Source organism: Eublepharis macularius, chromosome 12 (genome assembly GCF_028583425.1).
Source record: "Eublepharis macularius isolate TG4126 chromosome 12, MPM_Emac_v1.0, whole genome shotgun sequence".
Lineage (NCBI taxonomy): Eukaryota > Metazoa > Chordata > Lepidosauria > Squamata > Eublepharidae > Eublepharis > Eublepharis macularius.
Window position 1 is genome coordinate 9,965,082 of NC_072801.1, and position 13,968 is coordinate 9,979,049.

At 49.0% G+C, this 13,968-nt stretch overlaps 1 protein-coding gene across 1 annotated transcript in view; it reads left to right on the plus strand.

The window, feature by feature from the left end:
• The window catches only part of LOC129338918 (cytoplasmic phosphatidylinositol transfer protein 1-like), a 43,699-nt gene that overhangs the window by 26,172 nt on the left and 3,559 nt on the right, over window positions 1-13,968 (plus strand). Inside the window, exons 4-9 of the mRNA XM_054993472.1 lie at window positions 2,496-2,584; window positions 2,882-2,889; window positions 4,612-4,683; window positions 4,899-4,994; window positions 6,017-6,172; window positions 7,762-7,825. Coding sequence (XP_054849447.1) covers window positions 2,496-2,584; window positions 2,882-2,889; window positions 4,612-4,683; window positions 4,899-4,994; window positions 6,017-6,172; window positions 7,762-7,825 — 485 coding nt within the window. The remainder of the gene's footprint in view (window positions 1-2,495; window positions 2,585-2,881; window positions 2,890-4,611; window positions 4,684-4,898; window positions 4,995-6,016; window positions 6,173-7,761; window positions 7,826-13,968) is intronic.

Here is a 13,968-nt window from a genome sequence, read left to right on the forward strand (position 1 = left end):
ACTCAGTGTTTTTCAGCTCTCGCCCATTTGTTCTCGGCTTTCCAATTACCTTGTCACTAATTCTGACAATTACTCAACGCCACCTTTTGTTTGAAAAATCCTCAGAGACAAAGGCAGGCGCTCCCCCGCGTGCACCCCCATTCACCTCTGCCACCTACGGAGCTGTCTCTACCAGACTCAGCCCCTTTGCTGTAAGCTCCGCTTCATACACAGCACTATCTCTGAACCCCATACCTATCACTTGGGGCAGTGTGGGGTGGGGTTCACAGCCATGCGTGGGGCAGTGTGGGGTGGGGTTCACAGCCATGTGTGAGAAATACACAGTTTTTTGCTATGGCCCTAATAAGTCCTTGCATATTTGCCTGCCCATCTTGCAGTAGATACATGCCGCAAAATCTGTGTTATGAGGTGTGCACGGGATACCTGCTTGGCTGGCAGGGTGAGTTGGAGGCTGAGTGCTTACCTGCCTACCCTGTGCCTGCTCCCATTTACTGTCAACAACCCCATTCTAAGGTGCTTGGAATCTCGGATTTTGGCCAGGCTGTGAGAGCTCTAGAACCGCTCCTTGCCCTCCTCCATCCCCTGTGAGGGGGAGCAATGTCGCAGAACAAAGGTGCGACTCAAATCCCTCTGAATCACCAAGACGGTGTGCCAGTCCTCTTGTCGTGCCGTTCTTCGTGAGCATTATCCTGTCATCGCTGAAGGCCTCTCAAGAAGGTTTCATGTCGTCTCCTGCAATACAGCACATTCTCTGCGGGGGAGATAAGAAGACGCTCTCTCTCCCTCTCTCATACCCATTACCTTTGCTACTCCTCTTCTCTTCCTTTTTCACTCGCTGTTTCCCCTTGAGAATAACCTAGAACCACCAGATCAATACCGTTTTATTTCCCTGGGAGAGGAACCCTTGCGTTAATTGGCCCAATTAATTCAGGGTGCTGTCTGGGCTGTGATCTGCCTTGATCGCCTGGTTTGATGCTTCCTTTGTAAATCTGGCTGGCTCGGCAGGCTGGCCATCACAGTGGTTTGCCCCTCTCCGAGACATAGGTGAAAAGATCCATTTTCCTGATTTGCCCTGCAGCACCAAAGGAGCCAACATTAACCAGAAGCCTCGAAATGATGGTTGCATCACCTGGTTTTGACAGCTACTTCAGTTGCCCGCTGAAAGCCACCTTCCTGTTCTCTCTAGCTTCGTTAGAACGAGCTGGTTAGCTATCAACTTGTTCAAACTACCTCCCATAGCTCCCGTGAGGAGCAAGGAGGCTTGTGTTTTATTTTGACTTGTTGCCTTCCAGAAGAGGCCTGGCCCTGCTGGAGGAGACAGGCAAGCAGGCCAGTAGCTGTTCTGAGCAGGCTCTGTATGACTTCCTACATGAACCAGGGTTTGCGGCAGAGCAAAGTGTGTTTGCTGTGGCTAGTAGTGGATCTTGATGTAGCACAGTTCATTGTCTTTGCAAATAACTACAAATCCCCCTCCCCCGGGTTAAAGTACATTATGCAGTGACTGTAAACTTCAGCAGGGATAAATGGGCTTCATTGAATCATAGATGGAGCTGCCTGCTTGTTCCTGTCTGCCTTATGTGCCCTTTGGTTTTGAGTCCCATTTTGTTTAGCTTCTCCTCTTACGCCGAACCAGGCGGGTGGTGGTTCTGAAAACAGCTCTCCTGCGTTCTTTCCTCTCTGCTCCCCCTGTGTTGCCCAGCGGCCCAGAGAGTGGACCTGCTTGGACCCGCCAGGCTTTACCTTACTCTGCACATGAGCGAGTTGGTTAGTTGCCGCGGGAGCTGTCAATGCAAGAGAGGGGTGGTATTTTTAGACAGCGTTCTCACGATTTTTCTCCCAGGGGATGCTATTTATAGAGAACAAAATTGGATTGGGATGGGGGGGGAGCATCAAGTCTCTCCCACCCGCTGCCCTCGGTCGGTGGCTGTCAGGTTGCACAGAACCCTGTGGGACAGTCGCTGGCAGACTCAACGCCAGGGGAGAGCTCCTGACTGAATCATTTCATAGCAGAGCAGAATTCTAAGAAAAGCAAAAAGAAACACGGCGTTTCCCTCTCCTGGCCCATGTATGATGCGGTCCTGCTTTTGCTTTCAGTCACCTGCAAGTAAAAGACCTGCCAGAGAGAATACGAGAGATGCTTAATGTCAAAATTGAGAGGTCTCAGGACAGGGGTAAAGTCCAGTTGTCTGGCCCAAGACTCTTGCGCTATTCATTCCCAAACTGTGCGTCATGAAAGATCTGCTTGGATGTAAGCAAGAAGAATCTCTTGATATGAGTTGGGGTTTGAATATGATGGCTGGCATTTAGGCCTGGAAAATGTTAATTCGCAGCTGCTGTTCTTAAACCCAAGCCTGAAATATGCAGAAGTTCAGCCTTTAAACATTTGAAATATGAACTCAATATGTCAGTATTAACTATTTAAAAACTTGGCATTTTCACACTTGCGTGTAGACGCCAGACATCTAACATGTCTCTGGTCTTTTGTACCACTGCAGTAAGCTGCCTAGCTGGGCTAGGGCCGTGACACCGCGGATATTCTACATCACCGAGAAGGCCTGGAATTATTACCCGTACACCATCACAGGTAAGCCCTGGTGCAGCTTTGGGATCCAGCTTTACCCTCATGCTCCCCAAAAAAGAGCCCTTTTGGATCAGACCAAAGATCTGTTGCTTGCAGCGTCCTGTCCCTCGAAGCAGGGAAGGGAGAGGACAACAGATCTTGTTATTTGTTGCCCCCATTTGGTGCGAGTATTAAACTGTAAGCAGAAATCTGTTTGCATCTGTTGCAGTGTCTGCTTTGCCATCTCATCAATCTCTCTCTGTGTCTTTTCCCCTCTCTGCTGCGCTGCGGGTTCCTGGAATTGCCTCGCTGCTGGCTCAGAGTACACGGTGAGTAGCCGGCTGCACATTTGGTGCACCCCCATTTTCCCTCAAGGAGAAGGTGGCAAAGGCTGGCCTGGCAGTCGATTCCCTCTTGGGGAAGAGGAAGGGCCAAGTTGTGGGATAAAATGGTTGGCGAGCATTTTTATAACCTTTTGAAACATTTAACCTTCTTGTGCCCCCTCCTTCATGAACTGGCCTAGTCCCCTTTTCCAAGCCATCTAAATGAGTTGCCATGCCTACTTCCTGTGGCAATGAGTCTCACACATTAATTTAACTAGTTGTGTATGGTAGTTCTTCCTTTTGTCTATCCTGAATCTACCGCTTTTCAACTTCATGAAGCTCTAGTTGTTTGGGAGGAAATATTAGAAAATGAATGGAACGTAGGTGGGAGCCCTGGCGGAAAGCGGGGCTGGCAGTTTTTTGTACGGCCTGCTGCCGAGACTCTCTCAAGGACAAGGTATGCATTCGCTGCTGAATTGTGTCGTCTGCCCTTGTTCTCCACTTCCTGGATTTTTTTAACAAACAATCTTTTTATAAAACTTTATGAGTAGTTCGATCTGAGGCCTTGACTTCTGTTCAAAAGCTTCGACTTCATTAAAAAGGTGCAACCTTCGCCCAGTTGGCCAGGACTGAAGTGCTTCTTATCCTAACCCTCACCCCTTCTTTTCCTCATTTAAAAAAATGTCTTGTGGGGATTTTTCAGCTTTGCGTCACTGCATCCATTTGGTTTAGCCCACAAGGCTGATTTTTCCCAGCTGGTCTTTTTGGAAAGTGGTTCGCAATCCCTGCCTCCCCCCCCTCCCATCTCCGCCCTTTCAGGAAACAGAAAAAACTGTTGAGGGTTTTTTATAGGAAACTTTGCAAATTAAGGCACAAATATTTTAACTAGGGCTGCCTGTTTGCACATACCAATGCAAGCAAGTCATTGTGAAATAGTTGTGGAAAAGGTTGAGAGATCCAAAGCCCTGTTTAGAAAATGGGAAGGGGGGCATTCAAATGTCTGGCCTGTCCCTTCATGCAACCCATGGTGTGGTGCTGTGGTTAAGAGTATTGAACTAGAAGTGGAGACACCCAGGGTCAAATCCTGGCTTTCCATGCACCTTGCTCGGTAACCTTGGGCCAGCCCTAAGATACACTTGAAAGCTAAAGGGACAGCTAGATCAAGATTTCCAGGGGTGTCTTGCATGAACCTTCCTCATGACTACCAAACCAGTGATGCAGGATAATGTGAATTTTGGCTTGGTTTGCAATTCAGGTCAGTGAACTAAATTTTTCTTGGCATAGAATTGAGATTACCCTGGTGCTGAATTTCATCTACACACATGTTTAGGTTTAGAATATTCACAGCCCTACAGATAGCGTGAAGGCGCACGTACGAGCCAATAGGAGATCCTGGATGGCTGCTGGCCCGCCTTCCTCTTTCTCATCATTGGTGCCGGTTTGGTGTAGTGGTTAAGAGAGGCAGGACTCTTAATCTGGAGAGCCAAGTTTGATTCCCCACTCCTCCTCCTGAAGCCGGCTGGGTGACCTTGGGTCAGTCACAGCTCTCTCAGAGCTCTCTCAGCCCCACCTACTTGACAGGGTGATTGTTGTGGGGATAATAATAACACACTTTGTAAACCACTCTGAGTGGGCGTTGTCCTGAAGGGTGGTATATAAATTCAGTGTTGTTATTATGTTATTATTGTCCATCCATTTACACATATTCTCCCCTCTCTCTTTTTCTAGTGCTCTTTTCTGCCAAAGTTTTCCATCTACATAGAAACCAAATACGAGGATAACTGTGGAGACAGCACAAACGTACGTTGGTCCTGGGGGTGCAGTGGGTGGGATGCTCTTCCAGGGCTCCTCTTGTTCAGCAGCCTCAGAGTGGCCCAGTAGGAGCTACCTAGGGTTCCCAGTTGCCTTGGAGTGCAGAGGCCCAGCAGACCTGCCCTAAGATGGCCGTTGCCAATGTGGTCACCTGGCCACCACCCCTAGCATTGTCCTCCCCCCCTCCCCTCTCTCCCCCCCAGATCTTCCACAGTGAAAAAATCTTGGGGGACCACGAAGTGACATTCCTGGACATCGCCTTTGATGAAATTCCAGAGCGCTACTACCGGAGCCCTGAGGTAACAGCTTGCTGTGGTTTAAGGCTGCCTGTGGGCTCCCCCTGAAGCTCCTCTGCAAGAGCATTGTCCTGTTGTCCTCCTTTTTTTCTGCCCACACATCTCTCTCCTTTCAGTTGCCATCTTTCTTCGTCCCTTATTTGTTGGATGAGTCATTTCTCTGGGCTAATGACTAGGGAGCATGTCCTGTGTTAGCTAAGATCTGCTAGAGTGCCATGACGAAGAACGTAAAGACTCCTGTGAGCCTCAAAGCTCTCACATGCAGAGGAGGCTTCCCACTCTGCCCCTGGATGAGTCACTGCTCTAGCCTGGTGTCTTTCCAGACAGCTGCAGTCATTTCCCCCATATCTGTATCGGTTGTAATTTGGAGCATTCAGTCACTCCCGTTACACAGATTCAGCAGCATTGCCGGAGGATACCAGTTGCCTCTCTGCATGTCACTGATCTGGATTTGCCTTCTTCTAACCAAGAGGCATAACCATAATCAGAGAAATGAAGAAACACAGAAGGGTGAGCTCTTTCAGGGAAAATTATTTTTAAATGTAATAATTATATATATATATAATTGGAGTCAGCCCCAAACTTCTAGTACCAGAACTTCTTTATTTTCCCCCTGAATTAAAAACCGATTTTGTTTCCTTATGGAACATAAGGAACATATATATATGTTCCATAAGGAAACAAAATCGGTTTTTAATTCAGGGGGAAAATAAAGAAGTTCTGGTACTAGAAGTTTGGGGCTGACTCTAGTAGAGTTTAGTATGCACCATCATGTGAAATGAACGTACTAATTGCTAAAAGAGAAACCCACAGACTGTACTATAGAAGTTTCCATACATTTGGGGTTGCAAATGTCATGTAAGCTAACCACTTGTCAGATCTACACTGATAGATCTGTTTGCAGAGGACACGGCTTGTTTGCAGTGCATATGAAAAACAAATCTTGGGTTCTTTCTCCTCCAAGGATATATGTGGTTTGCAAGCTCCAGTTGTACAGTGTTTTTTCCTCTTTTGCCTGGGGGCAGGATCTCCGGTACTTCTGCTCGACCAAGACTGGCCGTGGTCCACTGCGGGAGGGCTGGCGGGAACACACCCAGCCCATTATGTGCTCCTACAAGCTGGTGACAGTCAAGTTTGAGGTGTGGGGACTGCAGACACGGGTGGAGCAGTTTGTCCACAAGGTGAGATGGTTGCAAACTCTTTGTCCCAGGTATGTAAAGCCAGGCATTTGCTGCTGCAGTGAGCATAGGGAAAGCCCATTTGTGAACCACAGGAGCAGAAGCACTCAGCTCTCATTGGCTAGCTCCTGTGAAGCCATCTTAGACCAACCAAAACCACTGGTTTGCCTAAGCCAGTATTGACATTTGTAACATTTACATTTACATTCTTACGAAACCAGCCCTGTGCTGGAGGCATCTTTGGGGAGGGGAACCAGGCCCAGAAGCTGAAAACAGCACCGTCCATTGAGTCTCTGGGGGAAACGGAACGTTCCCCCCTTTAAAAGCTGTTCTACACATTTCACGTGAAGCGGTGGTAGGATTCTGGACTGTATCACAGTGGCTGCCAAGGATGCCGTTCTTGGAGGTTTATCCATAATGGTTATGTTGTTGGGCTGTGAACCAGCAATCTGCTGCTTTGACTTCCAATACTGCCATGAGCTCAGTTGGTGGCCTTGAGTGGGCTGCTCCTCCCAGCCCCAGCTCCCCAGTTGTATCTTGGGGATAAAAATAAAGCTGACTTTGTTCACCACTCTTGAGTGTGGCACTAATCTGTCCAGAAGGGCAGAATATAAGCACTCTGTTATTATGTTGTTGTTGTTGTTATTAGAATCTCCCATCACCATATACACATGGTTCAACCTAGAATTCTCTGTCTTCATGAGCTAATATGTTGTAATGCTGGATTTTAATTAACATCTTTTAACGTTTGTCTTATTTTGTAAGCCACCTTGAGCAAGTTTCTGGAGAGGTGGCATACAATTGTCTCTGAATCAATAAATAGTGGTTGAAAAGTTGATCTAGAGAAGCTGGCTGGGTGAGTCTGGAACGATTGTTCTCTTTCAGCCTCACCTACTTTGCAGGGTTGTTGTGAGGACAGGGAGAGATAAAATGTTCTTGTTCGATAGATAAAGCATAGAACAGCTCGCCGTGTTCAAGAGCACAGTCCTGATTGTGAAGCTGTAGACGACAAAAGGTTGCCTCCTGCTTGTTGGGGGGCCGAGCGGTACTTGCTCTGATCAGCACCCAGTGGTGGCAGAGGATCCACATAAGGTGCATTCAGAAATACTACATTCTTATTTACTTCATTTATACCCCACCTTTCTCTCCAATCCAGAGGAGTTAGTCGTGTTAGTCTGTAGTTGCAAAATAGTAAAGAGTCCAGTAGCACCTTTAAGACTAGCCAACTTTACTGTAGCATAAGCTTTCGAGAGCCACAGCTCTCTTCGTCAGGTGCATATGATGAAGAGAGCTGTGGTTTTCGAAAGCTTATGCTACAATAAAGTTGGTTAGTCTTAAAGGTGCTACTGGACTTTTTACTTTCTCTCCAGTGAGGGCCCAAGGTGGCCCACATCATTCTCCTCTCCTTCATTTTATTCTCACAACAACTCTGTGAGGTAGGTTGGACTGAGAGTACGTGACTGCCCCGAGGTCACCCAGCAAGCTTCCATGACATAGCACGGGTTTGAACCCGGTTCTCCCAGATCCCGTTCTGGCACTCCAACCATTATATCATGCTGCCTCAGGAAATGTGACAGAGCGTTGATTTACAGGTCATCCGGGATATCCTGCTGATAGGGCACCGGCAAGCCTTCGCCTGGGTGGATGAGTGGTGTGGTAAGTAAGCCAAGTGGCGTGTTCCTGGTTGCATGTGCGTAAGAGGGGTGGAGACTGGGAGAACAGTCTCTCTGCCATCTTTCTGCCCCTTTTCTGAGTTGCCCTTTTCTCCCGCTGGGATCTTTGAGGGCGGAGGGGGTCCCCTCCCCTCTCCAGCTGACTTAGATTCTGTTGCTGTGATCATGTTTTGTGGTCGTCATTAGTTTGGAAGATCTGCCCACCTCCCCTCCAATTTACCATTTTTGAAATCAGTATGTTGGCTTTGAGCCCCCCCCCCTCATCCCTAAGTGTGCACTAAATGAACAGATCTTTGGCCAGCGTTCTTGAGTAGGGCTTCTGTGAACCTGCAGTTGTGCACCAATGGAAGTGTCATTTCCAAATCTGTCGCTTTTTCCTAGAACCAGGACTGTGATCTCTTGGGATCCAGAAAGGTGCTGATGCATCTGTTTCTGGGAAGGAGATCCGGCAAAATTGATTCCCACAAAAATTTCCACATGTTGGTGCCTTCAGGTTTTACATCCAACAAAGCAACCGTTAGTCCCTGGAGGGTCTTGGAGGAGGGATCGGCTCTTCTGTCCAAGGGTCCTGATTTCTCCTTGTAGTTCAGGGGGTGGTCTTAGTCATTTCTAGCCTAACATTGCCCCAAAATATTTGTCCCCCATCCCTGCATCCAGGGGCCACAGGTAATATTGCAACTCTCCAATAACTTCGAGCCAATTTCTGGCTTCTTGGGAAGGTGATATTCCTTTGTATTGTCGAAGGCTTTCACGGCCGGAGAACGATGGTTGTTGTGGGTTTTCCGGGCTGTATTGCCGTGGTCTTGGCATTGTAGTTCCTGACGTTTCGCCAGCAGCTGTGGCTGGCATCTTCAGAGGTCTTTTGGTGCTACACCTCTGAAGATGCCAGCCACAGCTGCTGGCGAAACGTCAGGAACTACAATGCCAAGACCACGGCAATACAGCCCGGAAAACCCACAACAACCATCGTGATATTCCTTTATTTTTTATCCCCCCCCCACACACACACACACCTGTTCTTCCTAACTTTAAATGAAGTTATGGGTTTAGGTCAGGTTTAGATTAACTGAGTGAAAGGGTACAAAAAGTTTAGACTAAGATTTCCTGTCCTTGTTCGCTAACACCACTACCTCCCTGCCTCAAGCCCCGTTCCTCCCTCTTTTATACCTGTGACTCTCTCTGAGCCTCTCTGTCTTCCTCGCACATTTTTTCCTCATTTCCCATTTCACAGCAAACCCATGAGAGGCGGGCTGGGCTGAGAAAGACTCAAGGTCACCCGAGTGGAGATTTGAACTTGGTTCTTCCAGGCCCTGGTCTGCAGCTGACCACTTACCATACCCGTCTTCCTAACTCTCCTGTTCCTTGGCAGTTCTGTTGAAGCCGCTTCCATCTGGTCAGGTCCTGCTTGACTGCGCGTGTACATATTTTAACTGCTTGGGTGGGGCTGGTCTCGCGGGTCTTTCCCATCTGACCCCACCTGGATCAGCGACAGATCATCGTTCACTGCCCATCTGTGGGAGAACCGCATTTGCGAAGGCACCCCTTGGAGCACATGGGGAGACCCCTCCCTGTGAGGAGAAAGGTGGTACAGCAGAGAGGGGACTGGGCTAGCACTTCTCCAGCAGATTTTCCTTCCTGGAAGTTTGTGCAGGGGAGGGCATTTATAAAAATGGATCGGGGCACTGTGGACTACAGGGGGTGGATTCCAGCTCGGAATGTTCCTTTACATTTAAAAAGAGAGAGAGAGAGAAAACTTCATGCACCTAGAAAAACAGAGAGCAATCTTCTACCCTTTTTCTTTGCTTGCTGTGCTGGTTTTCTATTTGGAGGGAATTTTTTAACTTAGGCTGAGCCTCCATGATCCTTCTGCTGCCTGCATTCTGAAGTGCTGCAGCCCGTCCATTTGACCACCTTATTCCAACCTCTTTGTCCTGCATGTGTGAATCAGGCCCAAGCCTGACTTGGAAGCTTGTAGACGGAGTCAGGTAGTGTCATGTGACCCACTGTGGCCTCCTGCTGTTGTAGGACCCTGGCTGGCTTTGCTATATATCCATCTCTTGGCTGAAGCCTTCCCGGCCCTCCACCCCTCTGCAAGGTTAGCCTTCTGTTTGGTTTTGCCGCCCCCTGGTGGAAACACAGTATATTCTCAACCGAAGCTTTGCCAAAAGGATCATGAGTCTTCTAGCCACGCATACTGGGCCTGTGAGAAGCCACACACTTGGATCTAGTCATTCCCCAAATTGACAGGACATCACAGCTCAGTTCTGACCATTTTTGTGCCTCCCTAGCTGGATGGGCGGCTGGCAATGTTTCACCATCCCAAGGGCAGCTGGCGATGTTTCACCACCCCAAGGTTGCCTGCCACCTGTAGAGAGGGGGATCTGGGTATGGGAAAGGTATTTGGAGTGGAAGGGCCCAGGTGGAAAGGGAAAGGGCATTTCTGCAGGAGGCTTCACTTGTGAAGCTGGCGGACCACAAAGGATAGCTGTGGCTTTGGGTGCGTTATTTCAGGCACATCTTTTCTTTTTTATCTTGTGGCCCAAAGATCTTGTGGTCTTCCCAGTCTGCTGAAGTTAGCAGAGGCAGCTGCTGCTGATCCTGCAGTGGGTGTGAAACTTGGCGAAGGGGTCCTTTCTCTCTCTCTCTGGTTTGTGATGCCTGCTTTTTCTCCCCATCTTCATGTGTAACAGTTCTAACAGCTTAGTTCTCAGCTTGCTCTGACCCTTTATGCCTCTGCACCAGGCTGTATTTAAAGCTAGGATTCATTTTGATGTACATAGTTAGAAACGCAAGAGAGCACAGTGCTGTTCAGGTGGTCTCCTGATATAAGCCACGGGTAACTCTGGGGGGTGTGCATGAAACTGTTCCTTTAAAGACATAGATCTCCTCCTCGGGTGAAGGTTTGCTGTCTTGGCTGCCCCTCTCTAGAAGGGGGGAGGGTTGGAGATGGGGAGAGAAGGACACTGTTCCCTTTTGATGCTGCTTTTTATCTGTTGCTGTGGCAACCATTTTGGGCCGTGCAGCAGCTAATGATGCTAGAAGGCTGTTTTTCTCAAAGTCCCAAGGCACACTTTTCCCTACTTGAATTAAAATTGAAGGCCACTTAACTTTCATGCCCTGAAAGGTTTACGGTTAGTGTAAGAATTGCCAGTCCTTGGAAGAGCTCACTTGTTGTGACTCTGTGGGAGTCCCTGTTCCGGGTGTGCCAACCAGGAGCAATGGGGGGGGCTGAGTGTGTGGTATCCTTTCCCCTGCATCTCAAGTTGATAACGGCTCACCAATTCTAGAGTGCAACATTTGGTTTTGTACCCCAGAACTCTTCCTCTTTGTAGGTGGGATTACGATCCCAACAGGAAATGGAAACCTTTTTTTGCCGAGAGTGGTATGCAGAGGACCCGCTCCGTTGGCCTTTTGCACCTCGACACATGACATGTGCTGCTGCCACACATCCTCAATTCCCGTTTGAGCATAGCTTCATGTTAGTGGCAGCTCCTTGGCTGTCGGTGGGTCTCTGCTTCTCTTGTGTCCTTCCACCATGTTCTCCGTCTTTGATTGAGGACTGAGAGCATCTCTGCATGTTACAGACATGTCCCTGGAGGAGGTTCGTGCCTTCGAGAATCAGATGCACATGGTCACAAACAAAAACTTCGGCAGCCAGGAGCCTTAGCTCCCCGCCTGGCCAGCCCCGCCCAGGACTCCCGTTTTGTATGTATGTTTTCTTTTTGGTTTTGCTTTTTCCTGAATTTGTTCTTTTCATTTTGACAGCAGCAGCGCCCCTCTTCCTCGCATGTGCCAGGGTCCCCCTTTCCCTTGGACTCTTCTGTACACAAACCTAAAACAGCATTGGAGTCCCACTGACGGTACCAATAGAAGGTCATCCCTAGGGCACGTCGACATGATGAACTTAAATCTGCTTCACTGCATTCCTGACAAGAATCTTGGGAATGTTACCCTGAGGGAATTGTAGTTTCATGAGGGTGCCAAAATTTATTCTGACCAAAATCCCTCCTTCTCAGCAGGCCTCAAAATCGTTTCACGCAATAAACATATTCCGGTTTTAGCCTGAGGTAGTAGAATGTTTGGACTGTAATGCTTTTGGCCATGGGAGGTCTCCTTTTTTTTAATGTCTTCCCCCATGTAAAAAGTTCCCTAGAGCATCCGGTAGAGGACTGTGCTAACCTTCCACTCTCATATGTTGGCTCATTCCATGCAGGGAGCTTTTAAAAACAAGGGCCCCACCTGCAACCCACCGTGAAGCAGTCACAAATAGGGGTGTGTGCTTCGGGTTTCCAATTCAGGGTTTTTAACCTGAATCAGGCCTGATTCAGTATTCCCAAATCGGCCCCAGCATTGCTGAACCAGTTCGGAAATAACAAAGCAAAGCTTTCCAAAACGCTTTGTAATGCTTTGGAAAGTTTTGTGTAGAGTGGCAGTAGCCGCAGCACTTTTCTTGCCGTTTGCAAACAGCAAGAAAAGTGCAGCTTTGAGCTTCGGTGTGCTCCGAATCTTTACAAAGCACACTGAAGCAGTTTAAATACTCAAATCTCAAAGCAGCAAGGTTATTCCGTATTTTTTTCCCGCTTTGGGTAAACCCGAATCACCTCAGTTGATGTGGTGTGTGGAGCAGCTCTTGGTGGTCTCAAAAACTACAATTCCCAGGGTCCTCTGAGGAAAACTATGACTGATGGCTGCCTTGCCATTAAGTACATGCAAGACCAGATAATACCGTTGACCTGTGCCACCAAATGTGTTATAACTTTGTCCCTTATGGACATTGTCCATTATATGGACATTATGGACATTTGTCCCTTATAACATTGTCCCTTATGGATTTTCACAATATCACAATGCTGATTCTGTGAACCTAGACAGATCGTGAGAGGGAGGGCAGGAAGGGTTACACCAGGGCTGAGGTCTCCTGGTCCTTTCTTACATGTACATGGTAAGGCCAGTCGCCACTTTGGGCATGGAGGAGGGGTCATGGGGGGCGGAGTTGTGAATTTCCTGCATTGTGCACAGGGCCGGATCGACGGGGGGGCAGGGGGGGTAGTCTGCCCCCGGTGCTGCCAAAGAGGGGGCGCCGGGCGCAGTTGCCAGCCCCGGGAGCACGCCTGGGGAAAGGCGAACGGGGCGGGTGGCCTCCCAGCCACCCGCGCTTGCCTTTTGCCTTTCCCGTAGGACAAGGGGCGGCCAGCCTGCAGGAAAGGCAAAAGGCAGTGCGGGTGGCTGGGAGGCCGCCCACGCCGTTTGCCTTTCCCCGGGACAAGGGGTGCTCGGCAAGCGGGGCAGGTGAACGGCGTGGGCAGCCTCCGAGCCACTTGGCGCTGCCGCCAGCTCCACGGCGCGCCGGGACAGCTGGCTTGCTGCGGGGCAGGGGGATGCCCCAGCGTGATGATGTCACAGGAGTGACGTCATCATGCAGCGCCAGGAGAGCGTGCGCACGCTATGCGCACGTGCGTAGAGCCTGACTGTGGTTGCCCTGGGTGCTGGCAACCGTAGATCTGGCCCTGATTGTGCAGGGGGTTGGACTAGATGACTCTGAAGATCCCTTCCAACTCTATGGTTCTCTGATCCTCCCAAGTCAGTAGGAAGCTGGTATCTGGGAAGCTAGAGAGATCTGTTATATCCACCTATCTAAAGAGTGCCTTGCAGTCCATAGAGCTGTGACCCCCGTACTTAGCAGGAAGTGGCGGCTATAGTGGAAAATATGCCTGGCAGCCCCTTCTCTGCTGGCCTAATAGCTTCATGCCACGGGTCTGAAAAGCCAGCCAGCTCCAGGTAGGCCTCACCCACCAGATCATGTCAGAGTCAACCTCTATGACTCATCTGCCAGGTTGTAGTTAAAACAACCCTTCGTGGTAATCTGCTTTGATACTTATCAGATATGAAGAAGGTTTTTGCCTGCTGCTCAGAGATGTTTAGGTGCTCTACCACTAGCTGCTCAGATGGACAGGAAAGTATTTCTCACTTAGTTTTTAAACCAGCATCCTGCAAGTTGTTTACCTCAGACGAATGTCCACTGCCTTGTGGTATCTGCAGAGGGAGTCTCCATATATCTTTTGCAGGTTGTAGGGGATTCTAGGCCATGTTATGAGGTGCTCACTTAGCGTTCACTTAGCGTTCATT